At 48.5% G+C, this 14,254-nt stretch overlaps 1 protein-coding gene and 1 long non-coding RNA gene across 3 annotated transcripts in view; one reads left to right on the top strand and one right to left on the bottom strand.

Moving 5' to 3' along the window:
* Positions 1 to 817: 817 nt before the first annotated feature.
* On the bottom strand, positions 818 to 5,872 carry LOC141568971 (uncharacterized). The gene is made up of 2 exons (XR_016022850.1): positions 5,493 to 5,872; positions 818 to 4,688 (listed from the first exon to the last, which is right to left on the bottom strand). It is a non-coding gene; the product is annotated as an uncharacterized LOC141568971 (long non-coding RNA).
* Positions 5,873 to 5,896: 24 nt separating this feature from the next.
* ABR (ABR activator of RhoGEF and GTPase) overlaps positions 5,897 to 14,254 on the top strand; it is a 173,598-nt gene continuing 165,240 nt past the window's right edge. The window contains exon 1 of one of the 2 annotated variants that reach the window (XM_074320133.2): positions 5,897 to 7,156. In XM_074320133.2, the coding sequence (XP_074176234.2) occupies positions 6,109 to 7,156 (1,048 nt within the window). In that variant the 5' untranslated portion in view covers positions 5,897 to 6,108. The remainder of the gene's footprint in view (positions 7,157 to 14,254) is intronic. The other variant, XM_074320134.2, reaches the window with a different exon arrangement.

Genomic DNA, 14,254 nt, shown 5'->3' with positions numbered 1-14,254 from the left:
CAAAGGCAAGGGACCTGGAAATTACCAAAATAATTTTTTAAAAAGGACTGTTAGAGGACTTACATGATCTAAGACCTATAAAACTATGGTAATCGAGACAAGTGGTATTGCCATGAGAACAGACATATGCATCAATGGAATGGAATAGGATCTAGAAATAGATTCACACTTACATAATTAGTTGAATTTTTCACAAAGCTGCCAAAGTAATTTAGTGCTTCAACAACTGGATACCCACATGGAAAAAACTGTCAAATGTCTAGAAAAGAACATAGGAGAAATCTTTGTGGCATTGGGTTAGGGAAAGATTTCTTAAACAGAATACAAAAAGTGAAAACTATTAAAAGCTTAATAAAATGGACTTCAGCAAAATAAAAAATGTTCACTGTTCAAAAGCTACAGAGAAGAAAATGAAAAGGCAAGCCACAGACTAGAAGAAAATCATTTACAAAACATATATCTGACAAAAGGCTTGAATAAAGAATATAAAGAGCTATTCAACTCAATTATAAGGCAAACATCCAATAAAAATGAACAAAAGATTTGTACAGACGCTTCACAAAGAAGAAACACAAATGGCCAATAAGCACCTGAAAAGATGTTATACACCACTAGTCATCAGGGAAATGCAAATTAAAACCACAATGAGATACCATTACATACCCTCTAAATGGTGTTATGAAATGAAAACTTAGTCCACACAAAGACAACCCAAATGTCCATCAACTGGAGCATGGATAAATAATAGGGGTATATTCATAGTATGGAATGCTACTCAGCAATAAAAAGAAAAGAATTATGTAATCTTTACCAATGCTCCTATTTTCAGCAAACCATAGTTTATTTATCTGCACGATGATAATAATACTTCTGTCACAGAACTATGATGAGGGATAAAAGTGATAACGTACATTAAAAGGCCTATTCTTGCCTTTGGGGGGAAGGGGATGGAAAGGAAGGAAATATAAATACATATAACATAGATGAAACTCAAAAACAGTATGCTAAGTTTCAGCACTCAGTCAAATACCAAAGACTACATTCATTCCTATAAAATTCTAGAAGAGGCGAAATCATAGTGACAGAAATTATAGGAAACTACGGTTGCTTGAGACTGGGAGTCAGGAAAAGGTATTGACTGCAAAAGCGCAGGAGGGAACTTTTTAGGGTGATGGAGCTATTTTATATCTTGTTTATTGTGGCGATTACATGACTGTTTGCAATTACCAAAATTTATCCAACTGCATATTAAAAACCACTGAATTTATTGCATTATATCTCAATAAAGCCAAAAATTAATAACATATTGATGTGAGGTCCCATTCCTGAGATTCAGAATGAATTGGTATTAGAGGAAGTTCAAGACTGGACAGTCTTAATAACTCCCAGGTTATTCTAATTTGTAGTCAGGAGAACTTTTGCATTTGAAGAAGCAAGCCTAGTGGAAAAGGTACTCAAAGGAAGGGACCTCTTTTTCTGTGTTCACACCTTCAGCACTCAAATTTGCAGGTCCCACCCTTGCCCAGTCCTTTCCGGGCTATGCTCCTTCTTCTGGCTGCACTATTTCCATTCTCCTCCCCAGTCCAAACTCCCAGCCCTTTCAGATAACCCTGAAGAAAGCCAGGGAGAAGGCAGTTCACACTGAAGTGTGAATGATTGATTGATAGTTAAAATTTGTGTTTCCATAGAGGCTGCTTGTTAATCTAAAGGCATTTTTTAAAAAGCAGAGCTCCTGGCAGCAGCATCACCTCAGAGATGTCTTTCCACTCTTCCTTTGGGTAAGGGTGGTCCTGCTTTAAAATGGCGTGAAGTTAAGGCCTAAAGAGTCCAGGTAGAGTATACTCAGTCACTCATTCACCATTCATTCATTCATTCATTCCTTCATTCACTCAGTAGACACATACTAGGCACTGACTCTGTTTGGCACCATGTTAGGAGCTGTGGCAGTTGGAGGAATAAGAGATGCCAGCTGGCCGGAGCCAGGATTTCCTCAAAAAAGCCGTGGAATTAATTATAGTGTGGTGTGACCCGTGCTGAGACCAAGGCAAATCCCTCTGTAGATAAGCATGCGTATCTGGATTTGGGGAAGGGAAGGCTTCAGAGAGCAAGTCATAGGCGAGAGAGGCTTGGACAGGCAAAAAGGACCTCACCAGGTAAAGGAGGAAATAACATGGCAAAGGAAGACATAAGAGACCTAGGCGTAACAGGGGGAATGCTGAAGCACCTTGTGTGGCTGTATCAAAGAGGGCACAGGGAGGCTGGAGGGTGTCTTGGTGGAAGGAGCCGGAGGAGGAAAGCCGGAACGGACACAAGGAACTGCTGCACATAATTTATTCACGATATTGTCCCCGGAAGCAGGAGTGAGGGAGAGGGAAAGGGAGACAGACAAGCAGGGAACGCCAGTTGAGAGCTCATTTTGGATTGGTTACCACTGTGAATAACTGGGCTCATTCCTGTTGGAGACCACTGAGCATCAGAAACGCCCTTCAAAGACAGGCACCTGGGGCACTTATTAACCAGCTCCCAATTTCACTGGCCATGAAATGCTCAGGGGATGTTAACTTCCCCCATAGAAACTTCCACCTGGGACACCCTTGAGAGCTTTGTGACTGAGAAAAATCCTACGGCAGAAAAGTGGAGAGTAGTAGGGGTTGGCACTTGATGTGAGACCCCGGCAACCCATGGAAACTGTCCACTGCAGCAGCAGCAGCAGCAGCAGCAGAAATTCAAGATGACATGGGACATAAAACGCATCTGCTCAGAGGGTGACTCAGAGCAGGGGGCTGAATGGGTGCCACCAAGAGAAGAAATTCAGTAAATGAGGTTGGCAAAGTAGGCTGAGGTGAGAGGACCCATTGTGAAGATTCTGATATGCCAGGTTACAAAGTTGAAGCTTTATTTTCCTGGCCCTAGCACCTAATAGGTGCTCAACAGATATTTATTGAATGAATAAATGCTAATGACAGACGTGCCTGGGCCAAGTCCTTACAAAGCTACTGGACTTTAGAATCCAGCAGATTGACTGTGTGACCTCTGACCTCTTTGATTTTTATTTCTCTTTCTCTCTCTGAAGTGACAACAATAATACCTTCTTGACAGGGTTGTTCTGAGGAATTAGATGCGATCAAAAATGTACGACAACTAGAAGTGTGGACTCAATAAATGTCAGCCACTCTGCCTCTGCCCTCATGATGACCCATAGCCAAGTAATAAAACCGAACCATCTACCAGCTAGACACAATGAAGTTTGCTCCTGGGATCTGTTTATAGAAGATGTATGCTGGCGTTTCCAGCTATATTGGTCCTCGTGGAAAAAATTAGTGGTATTGGTAACAACTTCCTTGGACCAAAGGGGAATCATACTGCTGCTTTAATTAAAGGACAGAGTTGAAACTATCCTCCCAGGGAACTTACAAATTCAGAAATTGATGCTTATAGTAACTTACAGGGTTTTTTTCCTTTGTGCATTTAAATATACATATTGAAACATCTTCCAATCAATATGCTGTTGTTGACTGGGGTCATCCATCCCTGCCCTTCTCATTCTGAAATCGTAACAGAGGCCAAGATGCTTATGGACTTCGTCTAAAGGAATACCTTGCACTGGTTGCTGTAGGCACTGGTGGCTCCTCAGTCCTTCCCAGGGGACAAAGGAGATTGTGGTGGCCTCTGGTAAGGTAGGGACTGTCTCTTCGACATATGAAGGTAAGGTGGGAGAGAACGCTTGAGGAACTAGGTAAAGAATTGAGAAATCACACAAACTGGGGAATACTCGATTAACGTATTTGAAAACATATCCACTCCCCCCATAGCAGTCGGGCGAAAAGACAAACACTGTGATGAGTCATGCCAGTGGCACACCGAATTAAAAAAGGAAGAAGGGATATTAGGAAAATGAGTAAACAGACACTTTGTCAAGGAAAGAAATTCTGTAATTGAGAAGCCGCTGTGGGAAGCAAATCTGCCCCCAGTCTGGAGTGATTCACAGCTGGAGAAGCCAAGTAGGAACCGCAGGATGGGGAATTCCTTCATCTGTCTGTCCACCCATTCATCCTTTCATTTCATTCATTCAACAACATTTACCTGTCACTTTCTGCCAGAAGCAACAGGAGTACAGAAATGGAAGACACGATCCCTGCCCTTGAGGGGTTCTGAAAGTAGGGGAAACAAAAGATGCCACTAATAATTATAAGCAAATGGAACAAGGGCAAAGATAACGACGTGTACAAGATGGAATGGTGACGCGAAGAAGAGGGAGGGGGGCCAGAAAGGTGAGGCTGCTTTAGCTGGGTCTTAATAGAGGGTTGGAGAACCCCAGACAGCAGGGAGTTGTGCCCATGAACACGGACAGGAGTTCCAAGGAAGAGGAAAAGACACCCATCAATTGAGCCGTCTTTGGGGACAGCATGGAGTTGGTAAGGCTAAAGCACAGGAGGAAGGCCGAGAAGATGGTTGAGACCAAATGTGGGAGTACCTCCTCTGTCACGCAGAGGAATCTGGACTCCATCCTGTCGGTGATCGGGAGTCGCTGAAGGAGTTTGAGCAAAAGCACGGCACCATCTCATTTGTGGTTAAGAACTATCTTCTTGGTAGCTTCCCAAGATCCAGCCATGAGGGATAGGTTGAAAAGCAAACTGGAGCAGGATGGTCTGTGCAGACGGTTCAGGTGAGAGGCACGTGGCAGGGAGCTGGAGAGAAAAGGTGGTGGGGTTTAGCGTCAGTCTCCAAAGGGCACTGAGGACAGGAAGAATTTCCAGCTGCCTAATCACTTAGTTTCTTAAAGTATCCATTTCCTCATCCTTAAAATGAAGGAAATGTGAATCAAAGAGAAGGTCTCCCCCTTGCGGCTAGCACAAGCCAATTTATCAGGACCTCTCTCTGCAGACAGTAGGACCTCACCCAATACCCTGGAGAAGTGTGGTGCAGCCAGGTGTGGAGTGGAGGGCGAAGCGGGAGCCCCCCATTCACCCCACCCCGAGGGCCGGCCCAGGCGCCTGTACCCAGCTCCTCCTTTCTTTTCCTCCGTAGGAGAATTGTTCAGGCCACAAAGAGGAGGTGGACTGGAGGGTCCTCTTAGTCACCCAAGTGTCTAAGGCCCCTATTGTCATGTTTCAATTCAGTCACAAGGGAGTGCATAGCCATTTGGCTATGTCAAATTGTCCATTTTTCCCTGTAAAGCTCTAGTGAGCACTGGCGAGAAGGCTTTAAGGGACTCCGAAAATCCAAAGTTTTATCCTCATCTTTGGATTAAATAGCTCCGTGATTTTGATCAAGTTAGTTCAAGGTGCTCAATAAATGCTGGCGAATGACAACCCCGAGGGTCAGCAGACCACCCTCGTCCACACTTGCCCTCGCCGCCGCGCCACATCGCCTTTGCCCCACCTTTTCTTCTTGCTCCCAGGCGCCGCCCTGACCCTGGGTAGGGAAGGCCTTGGAGAGCCGGGTGGAGGAAGCTTGGCCCGTGGCCCAAGAGCCCCTGCGCGCTCCCTCACCTGGGCTCCTGCTTCTCGGGGCCGCGCAGTCCCGCTCGCTGGTGCAGGGCGCCCGCGCCGCGGCGGGAGCTGCGCAGCCCGACTGGCCAGGAAGGTGCGAGCGGGGCCCACAGCGGCCAGCCCCAGGGGTGGCCGGCGCCTCTGGGTTGACTCCTCGCAGGCCCGCCCCGCCGCGGCTCTCTCCCAGCCTCCCCGCCGCCAGCGCAGCTCCCAGGCCCGCCCGCAGGGCCTGGCCCGGCGCCACCGAGGCTCCGCCCCCGCCGCGGCTCTACAGACGCCGGAGCCCGCGGGGCACCCGGCCGGGTAGTGGGGGCTGCAGACCCGGCTGGCTCGGCGCGTTCTGCCCGGGGCGGACCAAGGGCCACCAGACGCCTGCCTCCGCCGCGGGTAGCGGCTTACGTCAGGGAGGCGAAACCCAGAACAAGAAGGGGGAAAAAAAAAAAAACCGCACGAGGGCGGAAGGGGAAAAACTTTATTTTTTCTCTCATTCTTTTCTGCGGCCGAAGGGAAGGGCAGGCTACTGCGCCAGCGCGGGCTCCCGGGAGAGCGCCAGGCACGACTCCAGCCCGCTGCGCGCGGAGGAGCTGGGCCCCGGAGTCCCGCGGGGGCGCCGGGCATGTGGGACCCCCAGGACTTTGAGCGCCACTGGCAGGCCGAGTTCCCCGGGGAGGAGGCGCCGGTCATGCGGCTGGACTCAGTGCTCGACATGCAGCGGGAGCTGGAGCGCTGCAAACTGAACCTGAAGCGGCTGCAACAGGTGTTGGCAGAGGAGAAGTTTAAAGTCTTCTACCTGCAGGCAGCCCTGGCCGGGGAGAAGCCGGAGCTCGGCTGCGGGCCCCCGGAGGGCGGAGACGGCGGCAGCGCGGGAGCTTCGGCGGAGGAGCCGGCGGCCGTCGCGCCGGAGCAGGCGCAGCCACCGCGGGAGGAGAAAGGCTCGGCGGGCGGCGGCGAAGATCCCCTGGATCTCGCGCGTCTTGACCCGGAGGTGGCCGCCAAGGCCGAGACTCCTCCGTTCGTGTACCTGGACCTTCCCACCTGGCCCGGGGCGGCGGGGGCCGGGGGCGCCGTGCGCACCTTGACCGCCGCGATCCACCAGCAGCTGCTGCAGCCTCGCCTCCTCTTCAGGCCCCGGGAAGACTGTGAGCCCTCCGGTCACGATGGCACAATTCCCTGCTCCCCGGGAGAGGAGCTACCCTCTGGGACCCGCGAGGGGCGGGGCTCGGAGGAGGGCGAGCCGGACGCCGCGGGGGCGGACGATGGGGGCGACAGCAGTGACCACGACTTCGAGATGGTGGATTTGAATGAGAAATTTGTCCTAGGCCACTTGCTCGTGGCCCCCTGCCGGCTCGGGACCCGCGATGAGGCCGAAAAGCCGGCGCGGGCCTCCAGCCCCCATCGCTGGATGCACCTGATCCCTGGGGGCCGGCGGCAGCAGCGCCAGAGCCGCGACCTGGAGCAGCTGGAGTCGGAGGCCAAGGATGGGAGGGGCTCGCCCCTAGCGGTGGATGAGCCCCCACGGCGCGGGGCCCGCGAGCACCTCCCCCGGTGGCGGCGCAAGAGGTTCCTGTGGGTGCCGGAGCGAGACTCACCCAGCCATAGCTCGCCGGAGAGGGGCAGTGACTGCAGCCACAACAGTTCGGACCACGAAGACGGCTGCTCTGCAGGTAGGCTCACCCCTCTCTGGATCCCAGCCTCGCGCATCCTGGGGGGGCTGCTGGCCGCTTCCTGCACCCCATCCCTGGCACACCTTGTTGGTCCTGTTTAACTTCAGGCTTCTCGTTTGAAGGGAGATAAGATTTATGTGTTTACCTTGAAGCCACTTGTGGAACTTAAGAAAAGATAGTGCAACCTTAAAGATTTCAGCTTAGGCGAGTTTTTGAAAATACGCATTGTGGCGGTGGCAGGAGGGTGATGGAATGATGCGCTTGGCTACACCGTGGGAGGAATCTTTTGCTTAGGCCTCAGCCTTTCTGCTCTGACTATTGCAACATTATCCGTTCTGGCCCCTTTCAACCCATCCCCCACAGGTCCCCCACGTTCCTTTGGGCCGGCCCCGTGCCCCTGCACTGATACGCACTAGTATCCTCTGCACAAACTCCAGTGTTTCCCATTTCCCCTGGATTCCTCTATATGGAAGTCTAAATCTTCCACTTAATTTTCTGAACTTATCTCTCCTTTTCCCCAGCCTGTTTTGGTGTTTGGGCCAAATTGAAACAGCCTCCCCTTTGGGAAAATGTACCTTTTCCTCACGGCCCCCTGCCTTTGTTGACTGCCCCCTTCCTACAAGGCTGTGCTTGATCTGTCAGCTTCCTAGGAGCCTAGGAGTCTGAGTGGGAAGGGAAGGCTTAGCATCATAGAGTCTTCAAGCTGGCCTAGTGCCTAGAGATCATGCCTTGTGCAGTGCCTTCATTTGATAAAGGAGTAAACCGAAGCTCAGAAAGATTAAGTGCTTTGTTGGAGAGAGCAGAGACCTCTACTGGGACTTCCACTCCTTCGTTGTTTCCCTTCACCTCTGCCCTGTCTTCCCAGGACAGGACCTGGTCTTAGTCATCTTTGAATCCCCTTGCACATAGTAGTAAGTGTTCAATAAGTGTTTCTTGAACAAATGGATGATTGCATGGAACTGACTGTCTCCCACCCACCCAGCTCCTCATAGATCAGGGCGTGGGAATGGGGCTGAGGAGGAAAGGACAGTGATGTGAGGTGACCTGTGACTGCCCCTTTGCTGCCCGACGGACAGTCAGGGTCTCCTCAGCCATAAGGAAAGCACAACTTGGCGTCTGGGTAGTTCAAGCTGTGACCAGGAACTTCAGATGCTTTCCTACTAAGTGAAAAAAAAAGAAAGAAATCACTGATGCTGGGATTGTTCCAAAATCTCCATTATTAGATCTTGTCTGGATAAGTTTGCATTTGAATGAAAAACTGTCTGCTTTGCTAAAAGCACATTTGGAAGATCCATCCAGTCATCTGTTGTGATCAATTACACTTATTCATTAGCAGAAATTGGCTGCATTTCCCATAGCTCATGCTTTTGCCACCCATGCTAGTAACATTTTTGATGTGCCCCTTTAACTTAAAGGAAGAGTCTGAAGATTTCACTCTAGTGCCAAGTTCCAAATGGAGGCTGCCCAAGTGGCCCAGAGGTGCTTCAGAGCTGGCTCCAATCCCATCTCCCCTCAGACCCACATCAATCACCTTGCCAGGTGTGCCCAATGCACTGGAGTTTCCCCAGGGGGTGATTTATTTGTGTGAGCTGTCTCCTCTCTTCCTACGCACGTATTGCATACTGATGCCGATAAGGAACTCTGTTCCCTCTGACCTAACAATTTACAAAAGGCCCCCTCTGGGTGGATCAATGATAAAGATTCTCCTTCTTCTGGACTGCAGACTCCAGCCAAGGCACATGTTTGGCACTCGTGCCCAGGCTGTATCTCCAGCCCCATTCCAGGACCTCTTTGCAAGGCAAGCTTTGGGGGGAACCCCTGCAGAGCTGCATATGGGTACCCTGCCTCCTGTCTCCAAAATGTCTCTAGTAAGGAAGTGAATGGGGGTGGATATACACATGCGTACATGTATGCCCACACATCCACACACTCCTACACATGTGCACACAGGTGCACGTGGTCACATACAAGTGCACATGGGCACACAATCTAGGAAGACATACAGAGACTCACTAGAGTGGAAGGACTAAGGGCAGGTGTTTTCACCCTGTGAGTAGCAGCCCACGGAAATCAGTGAGGTGAGGAATGAAAGCATGGTCGGGCCTTCCTTGGTCACCCTTGGCTGTCCCTGCTTTCTTTTTCTCCTTCTCACTGACCAAATTACCACCTCAGATGGTACAATTTTGGCATGTGGATCGTATTACTCTTTTCCTCCAGTAAAATGCAAGCTCCAAGAGGGTAAGGATTTTTGTCTGTTTCATCCACTGACTTAGCGCCAAAGCCTAGAAGAACGTCTAACACGTATTAGGTGTTCCATACATATTAGTTGAATGATGTATTTTTTTAAATGGGATAGAACAGGATAGAAAACATCGGAGTGCATTGCACATGGTAATGGTGAATATTATTCTGTTTAGAAACTTTGTTTCAATTATGTATAAATGTGTGATGTAGAATGGATCCTGGTGTAGAATGTGTTTCTTGGTGTGGGTTGGACAAAAAGCTTTGAAAACGCTGATAAAGACTGTGGGCCCTTAAGCTAGACTGTTTGTGTGACCTTGGGAAAAATTATTTGAATTTTCTTCGTCTCAGTTTTCTCATCTGTAAAATGAGGCTAGTAAACTCTGCTTACCTCATGTTGTTGATACGAAGAGTAAATGAGATATTATTTCTAAAGGGCTTTGAACAGGTCCTGGCACATAGCAAATATCCATAGTGTTTACTAACCATGACTACAGGTTATTTTGAGTTGATGTTTCAAAGCTTCTCACTCCTAGATCATTCTGGATCACAGATGGTTTTATTTCTATGATGCATGTGTTTTTCCTGGCTCCGACTCTTCCTAGAACCTTCCAGGCAGCAGGGCAGGACCCAGGGCAGAGAGGCTCTCTTGCTGGCTTGGCCCTCGTGTTGTTTCTCCCTCTCTATCAGCAATCATGCCATTTTCCTGTGTTCAGATATCCTTTACCGAAGGTTGGATTTATTGGGCAATTCAGGCTTTGCCTTTCAGGGTTTCAAGGAAAGAGAGCACATGAGACCTCTTTTTAAAAGGTCCAGAGGCAGAGGCGCTCCTGCCTCAGATAAGAGCTGTTTTCTCTTAGATGAGGGAGGGGCAGAGCCCTGTACCAAGACACATTGGTTTTGTTTTGTTTTGTTTCTCCACATAGCAGCCAAATCCCAGTTCAAATAAGTTAGAATCCCCATTCTTTTAGTATCTTCTTTTGAGCACCTTGTAGCTTAGCTATGTTGCCATGGATGAGGGTTGTGGAGTGAATGGGATGGGGGTTGGGGGCTGCAGAGCTAGAATCAGCTGTGTTGGGTCATGTGTGCCATGGAGTCATACCTGTGTCTGTATCCTGTCCCTGCCTCACACCGGGTGTGAGGCCAGGGGCAACCCACTGACCTTTCCCCAGTCTCTGGCAATTAGATGGGAATGATCAGAAAAGCTAACACTGAGGGCTGACTTTGTGCCAGCTGCTGTTTTAAGCATTTCACCCATATGAACTCATTTATACCGCACAACAGCTGTATGAGACGGTCACTATAATGATTTCCACTTTACGTATGAGAATCTCGAGGCCCAGAGAACTTCAATAACCCTGTTCAAGGTCACCCAGCTTATAAGCGGCACTTAGGATTTGAACCCAGGCAGTCTGGCTCCTGAGCCTGTGCTTTCAAATAATAGCACCTACCTCTCAGCACAGTTAAGAATGAATACAATAAAATATTGAAAGCGTTTAACAAAGCATCTGGCACACAATGCCAGTAAGTGCACACCTGTGTAGCGTATATGTGTGTGTGCGTTATTATTATTATTATTGTTTTCATCACTAAAGTCCTCAGCAGACCATGCATCTGCTGCTGAGGTCAACGTTCAGGGCTGCTGCCCACCCATGGGGCTCCTGGGTAGACTTGGCCTCACAGGTGAGCAGACCACCTGATGGGTCTGAGACCTCTCCTCACCTGGGCACTCTTGGGCAGCCATAATGCATAACCACAGGAGGCGGCCTTGGTGTGTTACCTTTCACACTGACATGCTTCTGGGCCACCTCTGCTAGAAAGGTTGAATGACACGTCCTTCTTGGGGTTTATGCATTCCTTCTGTAGCCTGTGGCATCCCCTAGGCCACACATGCACTCCTTGTACCAAAGTGCTCTCTTCTAGCAAAGCCCAAAGGTGGCTTTCAGGGTCAGGCATCCTTTTGACTGGCAGTGACTATTCATCTGATATTCTGGTTTTAGTTCAGATGACAAAGTCAATATCATTATGATTTTAAATTGATAGCATTTTCTCCTTGCATTAAACTTTGCTCAGTGGAGAACAAGCAGTCTCCATTTTTGCTGGCCCTTGGAATCCACCATCCATCCATCATCCATCCATCCATCCCACTCAACAAGGATTTATCAAGGTCTTATTTCATGCCTCTGTGTTAAGGGCTATGACTGCAAAAGTTGGTGACCTGCCTTTAAAGTTCTCACTGACTCTTTGGCTTCTGGGGTAGAAACCATAGGTTTTAGATAAATAAACACTTTTCCAGCAGGTAACTTGATAAATCCCGAACTGAGCGGCTAAGGACTGTTACTTAGAACTTCAATGACATTCAAGAGCCTAGAACAGGAAGAGATCTTACAGTTAGTCTAATCCTGCCCCTCTCCAGACAGATAAGGACCCTGGAGTCCTTAAAAGCAAACTCAAGCTCACGTGCTCATGACCCTCAAGGCAGGGTCTGTGAGTCGGATCTAGGCTCTTTCCATTGGATCCTATGGCTTTTCCTTTCCTAGGATTTTAAGCAGAGAACCCCAAAGATAGGAGTCCTGTCAGTCATAGTAACAAGAGCAGCAGACCATCGCATGAAGCCTCACAGCCATCTCTGCAGGTGGAAATTATTAGTCCCATTTTATAGGTGAAGGTGCTGAGGCTTAGAAAGGCCAATTTACCCAGAATCAAACTGCTTGTCTGTACTTGGGTCAGCCTTGTAAAACTGACACTCTTTTTTTTTTTTTTTTTTTTTAAGATTTTATTGGGGAAGAAGACCAGGACTTTATTGGGGAACAGTGTGTATTTCTGGGACTTTTTCCAAGTCAAGTTGTTGTCCTTTCAACCTTAGTTTTGGAGGGCGCAGCTCAGCTCCAGGTCCAGTTGCTGTTGTTAGTTGCAGGGGGTGCTGCCCACCATCCCTTGTGGGAGTTGAACCGGCAACCTTCTGGTTGAGAGCCCACTGGCCCATGTGGGAATCGAACCAGCAGCCTTCTGTGTTAGGAGCATGGAGCTCCAACTGCCTGAGCCACCGGGCTGGTCCCAAACAGGACACTCTTTAACTTCCAGCATTTAATGCTGTTCTGGGTCAGCTGTAGAATTCTAGATTCTCAATATGAGAAGCCATCAGATTCTGCCAAGCTGCCGATGCAGACTTTTTATTTCTAATCTTCACAGGAAATGCATTTCCTGCTAGATACTCATGTTACCTAGTCCATTTGTAATCTGATGGGTTTTTTTCCCCTTCCCGTTAGTAACTAATGAGATTTTTTGCTCCAGAAGGAATTTCTTGTGTTCAGTGGATGTGTTTGACTAACTTAATTCAAAATATTGGATTTTCAGCCTTAGCTGTGATAGAGTAATTTTTATTTCCATTCCCTGTTGTGGAGAGATATTAAAAAACTATTTGAGACGCTTGAGCTGGTGGCTAGCTGTGATTCATCTCTAACTGACGTTGACATTGCGTTACTGTTTGCTTTGTTCTTCAAAGCTGGCCTCTCCCCTCCTCTCACCCCCACCATCATAACACCGTCTACACTTCATGAGCACATTACCAGCCAGCCAGAGTCTGTAGGTGGGTTTGTTTAACAATTCATTCCTCCTCTACAAGTAAGAAATGCCACCAAGCCTGAACACTCTTCTACTCTATGTTTTTCTTTTGGCTAAGAAACTATTCACAAAGCGATTGGCTCTGTGTGGGGACAGAGTCCCAGATAGCCTTTTCCAGGCTCTTGGCCTCACATGGAAAGGTGCTGGCTCAGTTATTAGATGGCCATCAGCTGTAACCAGTTAGCCATCAGCCACTAATATAACTGCCATGGCTACACTAGGGGGTTGGTTGGTTGACAGAGAAGCAGAAGGCAGATTGCGGATCGTGTGGCTCCTGTTTCCTGTGTCTCCAACCCAGCCACCAGCGAGAATATAGTGGTATGACTCCCCTATCTATGGCTCCGTGGGTGTTCCTTTTTGGCCTCACCATATCCTGTGTTCTTGTGCGGGGAGCGGGAGCTGAGTCCCTGCATGACACTCTGTATTTGACTGTGGATCTTTATGTTTTAAAGTCAGGATCTTCATACATGTTCCTGACTTTGAAATCATGGTACAAAAACTTTTTGCATCTGAAAATTGGGCTTGATGTTCCCCAGCTGGCAAGATTGTGAGGCATCCATTGGATAAGTTACTAACTTTCTCTCAGCTCCAGGTTGCTTGTCTGCCAAGTGGGTGTGACAATGATAGGACTATGTCATAGACGTGTTGTGACACTTCAGTGAAATAATGTATTTAAGTGCACAACAGGCAGGCATCTAAAAATCTTCGATGGTGTTATTGTTATTGTTCTAAGTACAGGAACTTTCAGTTGCCTGAACCAAGCCGCAGCTCATAGTCACGTCTCTCCATATCATGAAGTTCCCCAAACCTCTTCATCTTCCTCTTTCTCTCCTTTCTTACCTCCCTCCAGGTCCAGAGGTGTTTTGCTGCTTTGGAGGGAAATAAGCTTTCTTGGTCCTTTGTGGTCCCTGGTCTTTCCCCAATCAAGCCCTGTCTCCTCCAACATCTATAAAACTGTCATCCGGTTTCTTCTTATTTCCTACTCTCTACCCACTTGCGTTCAGCCAGTGCTATTTCTGCCAGTGTCTCTTCCTGTGTTCTTTCTGACATTTGAGATGCCCTCCTACATCCATTTGCCCATTCGCAAAGCCAACCCTTCCTTTAAGGCCTGGCTTTTTCATGGAAACGTGTACTGCTTAACATATGGGTTTGCTGCAGATGACAAAACCTCAGAAAGTGGCTTAAGCAGGATGGATGTTTATTTATCTCTCACATAAAAGAATTCCAGAAGTA

Source organism: Rhinolophus sinicus, chromosome 12 (genome assembly GCF_057876585.1).
Source record: "Rhinolophus sinicus isolate RSI-liver-muscle chromosome 12, RSI-T2T, whole genome shotgun sequence".
Taxonomy (NCBI): Eukaryota; Metazoa; Chordata; class Mammalia; order Chiroptera; family Rhinolophidae; genus Rhinolophus; species Rhinolophus sinicus.
The sequence above is the reverse complement of the archived record's forward strand: the minus strand, read 5'-3'. Positions and strand labels throughout refer to the sequence as shown.